This window comes from Alosa alosa, chromosome 15, assembly GCF_017589495.1.
Source record: "Alosa alosa isolate M-15738 ecotype Scorff River chromosome 15, AALO_Geno_1.1, whole genome shotgun sequence".
In the NCBI taxonomy this organism is placed as follows: Eukaryota; Metazoa; Chordata; class Actinopteri; order Clupeiformes; family Clupeidae; genus Alosa; species Alosa alosa.
The window spans coordinates 24,191,816-24,202,533 of record NC_063203.1 but is presented as its reverse complement, the minus strand read 5'-3'; the positions used below and the strand labels follow the sequence as shown (position 1 = coordinate 24,202,533).

The 10,718-nt window shown below is 48.7% G+C and overlaps 1 protein-coding gene across 1 annotated transcript in view; it reads right to left on the bottom strand.

Annotated features, from left to right (window-relative positions):
- strn4 (striatin, calmodulin binding protein 4) overlaps window positions 1-10,688 on the bottom strand; it is a 24,525-nt gene extending 13,837 nt beyond the window's left edge. The window contains exons 1-5 of the mRNA XM_048264365.1: window positions 10,233-10,688; window positions 1,554-1,657; window positions 1,015-1,091; window positions 521-599; window positions 62-247 (exon numbers count right to left, since the gene is read on the bottom strand). Of these exons, the coding sequence (XP_048120322.1) occupies window positions 62-247; window positions 521-599; window positions 1,015-1,091; window positions 1,554-1,657; window positions 10,233-10,499 (713 nt within the window). The 5' untranslated portion in view covers window positions 10,500-10,688. The remainder of the gene's footprint in view (window positions 1-61; window positions 248-520; window positions 600-1,014; window positions 1,092-1,553; window positions 1,658-10,232) is intronic.
- Between the last annotated feature and the right edge of the window lie 30 nt (window positions 10,689-10,718).

Genomic DNA, 10,718 nt, shown 5'->3' with positions numbered 1-10,718 from the left:
TGTCTGTGTGGCATTAATAATTGTGTGTGTGTGTGTGTGTGTGTGTGTGTGTCTGACCGACCTCTTGATCTGCTCCTCGATCTGCCTGACCAGCAGGGACTCGGAGGCTGCGTGTGTTTCGGGTTCTGGGGAGGGTTCGGACAGGGGCGGCCCGTTGGCCTCGGGACTGCTGCGGCCCAGCAGCGAGCGCACGCGCTTGGAGCGCATGTCCAAGATGGTGTCTGAGTAGCCCACCTCCTCCAGGTACCTGCACACACACACACACACACACACACACACGCGCACACACAGGCATATGGACAAGCATACATACAGACAGACAGACAGACACACACACACACACACACAAGCATACATACATACAGACACACACACACACAGTCAGGATGTGGACAATGTCTTTGGTTTAGTGACTTAATGGCTACTAAAATGTCTAAACTCTAATGGGTACCACATATAACGCAGTGTCAGTCCTGGACCAGCAGGAGGCGATATGGGGAAGGGAAACACAGACACTCACTTGCGCAATAGCTGACGTCCCTCCTTCCACGACATCTGATTGGCTGGCTCCGAGTCTGACTCTGCCGGCCCATTGGGTACTGAAGGGCAACAGAGGTGCCCAATCAAACAAGGAGGTGATGTAATGGTATGAAACTTTGAGTAGTTATCAAGGAGTCCACACTAGGCTACATAATGCAATCACCAGCAAGGGTTAACACACTCATACTGCTCTCTACTGGACCGCACACACAACAGAATCTGTATATTGCATCACTGTGATCTATTAAGACCACAACAAAGTGGGTATGTATAGGTATGTTTCTTTCTCTGCTGGTGTGTGTGTGTGTGTGTGTTTGTGTGTGTGTGCATGTGTGAGAGTTAGAGTGTGTGTGCGCGTGTGTGTGTGCGTGCCTCTGTGTATGTGAGTATGTGTGTGTGAGTATGTGTGTGTGAGTATGTGTGTGTGTGAGTGTGTGTGTGTCTGTGTGTGTGTGTGTGCGCGTGTGTGTGTACCTGGCTCTGCCTCTGTCTCTGGTTTCTTCTCCCCTGGGCACTGGTCACTGCCAGTCTTCAGCTTCTGGTGCTTGGTCCTGCCAATCAAAAGTAGAAACACAACAATTATCATCACCACCACCATCACCATCACAATCATCATCCTCCTCAACACCATCATCCTCCTCCTCAACACCATCATCATCCTCCTCAACACCATCATCCTCCTCCTCAACACCATCATCTCATCATCCTCAACACCATCATCATCCTCCTCAACACCACCATCATCCTCCTCAACACCATCATCATCCTCCTCAACACCATCATCATCCTCCTCAACACCACCATCATCATTCTCAACGCCATCATCATCCTCCTCAACACCATCATCATCATCCTCATCATCATCATCATCCTCCTTCCCCTCTTCTTCACCTCACATTTCAATCATTTCAACCATCATCATCATCTCACTTAGTGGCATTTAATACTAATCTCATTACACAAAAAGTGAGCCTACTTGTGTACTTGTTTGTTTGTGTTTGTGTGTGTCTCACCTCTCTTGTTTGAGGGCGTACTCCAGCATCTTGATCCTCCTCACCAGATCCTGCTTCATGTTCTCCTGCCCCTTCCTCTCGCCCTGCAGAAAGGCCACCTGTGCCTACACACACACACACACACACAAAACATTATTCAATTTACCACGGTGTTCATAAAGTGCACATTTTAACAGTACCTGACAATGAAATACACTAAATGAAGTTCAATGGAATCCAATCCTTGCGTTGGTGTGTGTGACAAGTTGGAACAGAGCAGGCACATGTGTGTGTGTGCGTATGCATTGTGTATATTTGAGTATGTGTTGTCAGTTTCCCACAGACACACACCACTGTTCTGCACCGCACCCCACCAAAGCTCAGTGGCGCTCAGTGAGCTTTGTTGACTGGGAGATGTTGAAAGGTCTTTTGTGATCATGCCCACCGCAGTGTTTGCTTTGAGGACCGAAATAAAGAGGAGCCGGCACAGTCGAAGTCTAAGTAAAGGGCACACAGACGCACACAGAGCCCAGAGATTATTTAAAGTCCGAGAGACCAAAACACAGCGGGAGGGCGGCCTGAGAAACCTTCGGGAGGGAGAAACCACGAGGAGATTTTCACCACATCGAGAGGGACAAACACCCACTGGGAACTACAGCGCCCCCTAGTGGACGAATGTTGGAGAAATAAAAAATAAAAAAAAACTCAAATCACATGAAGCCAATTTTGGTACAGAAACTTCAAACCAGCATGCTGAAAGACAGTGGTGGTTTAGAGGCCGTTTCATCTCTCTCTCTATCCCTCTCTCTCTATCCCTCTCTCTCTATCCCTCTCTCTCTATCCCTCTCTCTCTAGCCATCTCTTTCTCTTTTTCGTGCCATCACACTCTTTTTCTCTACATTCCCAGTTCAGTGACTCCAAGCAGAGTCAATTTTTGTCATAGAGGGAGAACTGAATCTCGTGTGTGTGTGTGTGTGTGTGTGTGTGTGTGTGTGTGTGTACGTCAGAATTTTGCTGCTTTGCGTTTTATAATGGATTGGCAAAAAACAATGCCAAAAGGCAGATTAACCCCCACTACCAACAGACACAAACAGCCTACACAGCAAAAAAGGAGTGTGTGTGTATGAAAAAGAGAAAAAAAGAATGATCCAAACAAAGAGAGGAGAAAAAGAGAAAAGAGGAAGAAAGGATAAAGACAGCTTGTTGTTTCACACACACACACACACACACACACACACACACACACACACACACACACACAGTGCCGCAGCACAGAGCACCCGGCTACTGCCCTCCTACAGCTCTCAGCAGCACCACCTCAACAACACATGAAACACTCCTGCCTCATCACCCACATGGCAAAGGGATGAGAGGGGGCAGCCCTCCGAACAGGCCTCTGCACTGTCATTGCCATAGGGCTATAGGATCATGGAGCTAGATCTAGGCGTCCGAGCAGGTTTAGCTTATTTCTAGGGTATGGTTTTATAGGTAGTGGCTAGGTTCAAAACAAAACTCGACTCAAAACATGGGCTGTCTGATCTGCAGGTCACTGTCACTCTGATAGCAGCTGTGTCTGTCTTCAGTGAGAGGGAGGGAGGGAAAGAGGCCCAAGCCAAATGGAATGTGCTCTAGGTGTGGTTGTGTGTGTGTGTGTGTGTGTGTGTGTGTGTGTGTGTGTGTAAGAGGTGTGGCGAGCTGTGTATGTTTGTGTGCGTGTGTGTACGCGTATGTAAGAGGTGTGGCGAGCTGTGAGTGTCTGACGGAGCACAAGACACGTCTAGACCAGCACCTTTCCTTTTCCCCCCAGACGGATGCGGGCCTCATCTAAGCCACGCCAGGGCCAGATGCTGGCTTGAGGGCAGGTCTGGACACATCCTGCCTCTGCACACCAGCACTTCTGCCTAGCATACCTCTCCACAACACAGCCCCACACTGCAGCAGATTCCACCCATGCACATCAGGGCCACCTCAGGGCCAGAACAGAGCCACATCAGAACCAGCACAGAGCCAGCAGGCCCAGCACAGAGCCACATCAGGGCCAGAAGAGAGCCAGCACAGAGCCACATCAGAGCCAGCACAGAGCCACATCAGGGCCAGAAGAGAGCCAGCATAGAGCCACATCAGAGCCACATGAGGGCCAGCACAGAGCCACATGAAGGCCAGAAGAGAGCCAGCACAGAGCCACATCAGGGCCAGAAGAGAGCCAGCACAGAGCCACATCAGAGCCAGAAGAGAGCCAGAAGAGAGCCACATCAGAGCCAGCACAGAGCCACATCAGAGCCACATGAGGGCCAGAAGAGAGCCAGCACAGAGCCACATCAGAGCCATGGTCAGGTGGCAGTAGACACCTCTCCTCCTCTCTTCCTCCTCTACTCCTATGTACTAGGAGAGGCCACAAGGGTCCTTCCTCTCCTCTGTTCTCTTCCTCTCTTCTCTTCTCTTCCCTTCTTCCTGACCTCTCCTTCCACTCATCTCCTCTTCTTCCTCTCCTCCTTGTTCTCTCCCACTCCTGTCTTTAACATCATTCTTTCCTCTCACTCCTCCTCTACCATCGCCAGCCTTCTCTCTGCTCCTCTTTCCTCTCCTGCCTCTGCTCTGTTCTTCTCTTTTCACCTTCACCTCGGAGAGGAGGTGCATTCCCTCTGTCTTGTGCTCTCCTTTCTCCTTCTCGTTCTTCTGTGGAAAAGCAAAACATGTTCACGAGTTGTTGATTTGTTCAGCGTTCTCTTAGTCTCTCCCTCCACCACCCACCCTCTCTCCTCTCCTCCACTGGGCATCACCCACATCTCTCTCTCTCTCTCTCTTTCTCTCTCTCTCTCTCTCGACTGCAATCAGGGCAGGGATCCAGTGTGAGGCCAGTGCAAACCTGTCATGCATGACTGGGAGAGAGAGAGAGAGAGAAAAAAAGAAAGAACAAAGACAGAGAGAGAGACAGAAACAGACACAGACACACACAGATCCTACACAGAGGAAAAGCAAGTCCATAACATGTCTGAGGGACACAGACAGTTCATAACATGTCTGAGGGACACAGACAGTCCATAACATGTCTAAGGGACACAGACAGTGAGTCCATAACATGACCGAGGGACACAGACAGTGAGTCCATAACATGGCTGAGGGACACAGACGGCTGAACAACTTTCACTTAATACTGCAGCACTCACAACCAAATACTTTATCTGACAATCTTGCCAGAAATAGACACACAAACTTCTTTCACTTCTTCATGGGCTAAAACAATCAACATCCAGTTGATCTTTTGTTAGACCCTTACAAACATCAACTGTGCTGGTCTGTAAATGCCTGCAGTGACTAACGGGAGTTCCAACACTAAAGCATGACGTCAGTCGGCCGTTCTGAGCACAAAAGGCAATTTCCTGCTGGTCAGTGAACTTTAAGGACAACAAAGAGAGGCATCAAAACAATGTGGCCATAATCACAGTGTGGCCAATACGCTGGGGAGACGACTGTTTTAGATGTGTGCTTAGGTTTATAGATATTTGAGAATATTTGCATATTTCAAATGTAATAAAGTGACAGGCCCATTAAGGTTCAAAACAATTGCACTACTCATTGTGCGTGCAGACAGACACAACACAGACGGCTGTGGTTCTGGAAAATCCCGGGTCCCAGCCCCAAGTGGGCTCTCTCATTGGTCAATCATGTGGTGGGCTTGGCCAAGCGGCCACCGTCACCAAGAGCGAGTGGACCCGTTTTTACCCACAAGCCCCTCCTTTCCTGGCCTTCCTGCGTTTGAGAACAGGGTCAAGGGCAGCTGGCCTGTCTTCCTCCATACCACCCCGCACCCCCACCCGAGCCCCCACGCACACACACACGCACACACGCACACACGCACACACGCATGCACACACGCACACGCACACGCACGCACACTTCAACAACTATATCAGGTGTTTCTGGGACAGATAGCCTACGCTGTGCTCTCTCTGAATGTCTCCCTCTCTCAATCCAAAGATTCTAGACTGCTCCGCTCTAAGATCTTTGCACTCTACCTCTCTCTCTTCCTCTCTCTCTCTCTCTACCTCTCACTACCTCTCTCTATCCATCTCTTCCTCTCCTCTTTCTCCCATGCCACTACTTAAACACTGTATCTTTATTCACCATCCTCCTCTATCTCCCTCCCAGCCATTCACTCCACCTCTCTCCCTCTCCCTTCATTCTTGTCTCTCCCCCTCTCTTTCTCTGCCTTTAAGGCATTCTTTCTTTCTATCTCTCTCCATCTCTGGCTCTCTCTCTCTCTCTCTCTCTCTCTGGTGTGTGTGTGTGTGTGTGTGTGTGTGTGTGTGTGTGTGTGTGTGTGTGTGTGTGTGTGTGTGTGTGCTTTTACAACAGCAACTTCCCATCCTCTAAACTGTTTGCTAGTGTGCTTCTGTGTGCTTTCTCCACCTTGGAGAGACCTATGCTGGGCATAGCAGCCCCCACACCAGCTATTAGTGGACGGAGCCACTGATGTAAGAACTGGCCAGGGACAACGGATGGAAATTAGCACTCACAAGCTAACTCCGGCTTATTTACAGCTTGTCTGTTAATTAATGAGCATTGTCCTAATAAATAAACAAATAAATAAAATAAATAAATAAATGTGGTGGGAGTCCCCCACCTGTCCACCCCACACGTGGTGGCAGGTCTCCGGTGGGTAGTGTAGACAGGTGTGGGTGTGGACACTGTACAGCAGCAACTGGACACAGAATGGGAGAGATCGAGAGGGAAACCAACAGGATCTACCCTGCTGCTAGTAACAAAAGACAAAACAGCCTGGACAGTCCAGCACAAAGAATAAAGAGTAAAAAACACCTTCTCTTGAAAGACCAACATCATTAACAAACGTACACTGCTTTAACAAACTCCACAGACCTGTTTAAGTAAGTATAAGTATGTACTCTTTTGATCCCGTGAGGGAAATTTGGTCTCTGCATTTATCCCAAGCCGTGAATTAGTAAAACACACTCAGCACACAGTGAACACACAGTGAGGTGAAGCACACTGCAATCCTGGCGCAGTGAGCTTCCTGCAACAACAGCGGCGCTCGGGGAGCAGTGAGGGGTTAGGTGCCTTGCTCAAGGGCACTTCAGCCGTGCCTACAGGTCGGGGTTCGAACCGGCAACCCTGCGGTTACAAGTCCGAAGCGCTCACCAGTAGGCCACGGCTGCCCCCCATGTTTGGTACACGGTATGCTGTATTCAGTAACACGCTGTCTGTCCATGCAGAAAGGGGATGCACATCCATCACCTGGAGCACACAACCTGCGTCCGCAGAGAGGACACGGTGTGGAATGATACAGGATGGAACAATAGAACATAGAATACCGTAAAACCTTGACTAATAATCCGAGTCCCAATTAGATGGGGGCTACGGTCAAATCAGATAGAATGGTAAAGAGGCGAAAGAAAGTGGTCACACTATTGGAGAGCCTAATTTTTATACAAGTAGGCACATATTTATGCTGTTTTAAATTATCAGTTTGATACTAGTATTTCCCATAATTTCTGAGCACATTTTGTGAGAAAAGGCCTAGAAGCTAGCCCATATCGAAAGCAAATAAGAGCCCAGGTTATACTATTCAAGGTTTAACAGAACTCCTGGCAGAGAATGAGGAAGTTACATGTGAGTGCGTTGACTGTACCATGTGTATGTGTGTATGTGTATGTGTGTGTGTGTGTGTGTGTTTGTCATAGGCCTACACTTCCACATATGCAAGTAGAGCTTAAGCAACAGGAAATGAATACGATCCTTTACACTAATGTGAATTTGCATGAGTAGCCTACATAGTCAACACATGCTTCAATGGCTGCAGGTCCCAATACATTTCCCAGAGTAGCCTCATGGGAAATGTAGTCCAAGCTCCTACTCCTTCACAGCAACAGCAATCCCACCTGTTCCATCAGCCACACTTAGGGTCAGGGGCCTTTAAAAGGCCCGGCCTAAATGGGAATACTTCACCTTCTCTGCCATAGCCTGTCTGTCTGCTGTGAGGGGAACAGGAGGTGAACTTAAAATGGAGAACTATTTTCAGAAGAGAGAGAATAGACTCTTCGGTCTCTCGTGTAGAGAACGAGAAGGAAAAAATAGAGAGCCGAGTCGTGATTTCCTTTCCTGCCTTCTTCCCCTCACGCAGGTGATGCTAACGAGAGATGTAGAATGGGAGAGAAGAGAGGAGAGTCGAGGGAAAAGAAAGGAGGACAGGAGGAGAGGGGGAAGAAGAGAGGAGAGGAGGAGAGGGGAAAGAACAGAGGAGAGGAGGAGAGGGGGAAGGGGGGAAAAGAAGACAAACCACAAGAGCAGCAAACAGATGGAGAGAAGAAGCAGAGGAGAAGAGAAGATGACACAGAGATGAAAGAAGACAAGAGGGCAAGGGAGAGGAGGAGAGGAGAAGAGAACAACCGACAAGCGTCAAGGCGACGGAGGAGAAGAATTGTGTGGGAAGCAGAAGGCAAGCCCTCGCGTGAGACGTGGGGGGGGCAAGATGGGAAGACAATGCCAAAACGGAGAGGGGGAGAAGAACAGAGGGGAGGAGAAGACAAGCTTCGGATGGAAGGATAGAGAGTAAACAAATGGAAGAAGAGAGAGAGATAGAGAGAGAATGAGAAAAGAATAGAATGTGAAAAGGCAGAAAAAGCTGGCAGGAGCTTAGGGCGAGGAAGAACATTGATGAAGAGGAAGAGGAGGGTCGGATGGTCTCTGCTGGCGACCAACAGAGACCCTGTAAGGACAGGTGTTCCTCTACAACACACACACACACATAAAATACAACCACTTCAGGATGACTCGTCTCTCAACATTCTATTATTAGCCTTTCCATGCAGCTCCAAACAAGTGTGTGTGTGCGTGTTTGTGTGTGTCTGTGTGTAAGCGTGCGTGTAAGTGGCAGAGCACATGTGCATGTGTTGGAGCAAGCGAGAGCACGTGTGTGCACACATACGACTCCTCCTCAACCATGCATGCCACCCACACACACACACATACACACACACAGCCAGCACCCTCAGCAAGTGAGCCAACGAACCAACGACACAAGCGAACGAACGCTGAAGCTCTAGCAGGCCAGTCCGGCCCTTGAGGCGTCCACTCCGCACACATTCCCACTGGCACCCAGAACCTGGCACTGAGGCCCAGGATGTCAACATGGCTCTCCTCCTCCTGCTGCTCTGTGGGCAGTGTGGGGGCTCCACTGGGCAAAGCTCGCTGGCATCTCCTCTTACGTAACCCCCTCCGGCTGCTGCCACCTCCAGCAGGCCACCCTAATTGTTCGTTTCTCTCACAGGCCCCCGCTCTACGCTCCACTGACGGGCCAATATGGCTAAGTGGGCCGGCAGAACATGGAAGTTCAAGGGCGATAAATGGGACTCGGATCCAAAGCCAAAATGGACTTGCCTCTCTATTTCCAAAAGCTGGTGTGGGTTATATTTAGGGTCTCCAACATGGAACACATAATTTGTATGTCTTCTATATATCATCATCGTCATTATTATTATTGTTACTATACAGTGCAATTAACAAATAGGCGACACACTAGGACAGGTCTAATGACTGGTACCCTATACTCAGGGTAGAGGGAGGAAAATGTCACATGGTGGCTACTGGGCCATCTATTTTTTACAGGACTATATATAAAATGGGACATGTTTTACAAGGGAAATTGTTCTGGCTCTTTGGAGATGTGTGTGTGTGTGTGTGTGTGTGTGTGTGTGCGAGTATGTGTGTGTATTTGTGAGCGTGTGCGCGTTCCCTAGAGCAGCAGGAAAAATAAAAACAAATCACACTTATAAACCTTAAGAGACTGCATTACGTCACTGGTCTTTTTCGTTCGTGTAGCTTGAGGATTTAGGCTACAAACGCATCTTACCATATCCCAGTAGTAGTGGTGGTTGTGGTCACGTGACGTACAGTAATCTCCCACCAACCAGAGAAATTAAATATATATATATATATATATATATATATATATATATATATATCGATATTTATAGCAGCGTCGCTTATAGCTTTGTACCCCGCTTATCAAATATGTACGCCAACTTACTTGGCTTTGTGTGTTACACAGAATCGCTGCTACACCCATTTTATGTATGTTTACATATAGCGGGCTTGCTTGACAATACATTGTGTCTGACCATCAAAAACCTAGACGGATGGAAAATATGGCAAGGGCGCTGTTTCACGACAACAGAAAAAATCGGATGCTGCTCTATTTTAGATTTTAGACAATCGATAACCAACAAAAGGGAACAGAACCGTCACTTTCAGTAGCAGCTATAGCCTACACTGGAATTGAATTACAATAGATTGCTTAAAAGCGGACGCTGTCTGATAAGTTTCAATGGATGAACAGAATGTAATGGCTGACAAAACATTGGATTTGTCGGATTAAGAATAAAAAGTACTACCATATCTTCCTAATCTGTGATTGCTACACGGCTACTGGGGAGTGATTACAGCGAGAGACTACTCGTGTCTTACCCCTTCCAAATGTTTGATCGGGGCCAACTTGTAACAAAAGACACGCTATTATCAAAACAGTTGTTTAAACTCAATCTCTCGAACCACGAAGCGAATGTTCCCAAAAGCATCGCAATATCCATTATTCCACTATTCGAACAGAAGCTACATAAGACGCCAGCGTCACTACTCAATTTCTTTGAAGGGCTCAGCCCAACCGCAGGAATTGCAAGCGCTTACCCGGAGTTCGTCCCTCTCGGCTTCCCAGCGACATTTTTCGGCCTGGAAACGTCCCCATTCGTACTGAATGAAATGCAAGATCCCAGGAAGTGATAGGCCTGCTTCTCCGTCCTGCGCTTCCCGAGACGGCAAGGCTCCTGCCATCGCCCCGGCCGCTGCTGCTGGTCCGAGCACGGCTTTCGGCCCGTTCGGATTGCGCCCCACGCCGCTGCCCGCGGAGTTCTGGTTCGTTCCACCCGCTACTCCGCCGGATCTTTCCGCCTCCATTTTAGCGTTCGAGCCGCCGCCAGCACTGGAGGTGGAACAACGCAGCGAGAATGATAATAATAGGTTATCCTGTCCCTTTCCACTCACACACACACTGCTTTCTTGCTCTCTCTCCCTCTCTCTCCTTACTTTCTCACTAACGTAGAGCTACACCAGCGCTCACAGAGAAACTGTGCCAAATAGTGAGCGCTTCCAGTCCTCAACCTACTGCTGCTGTAC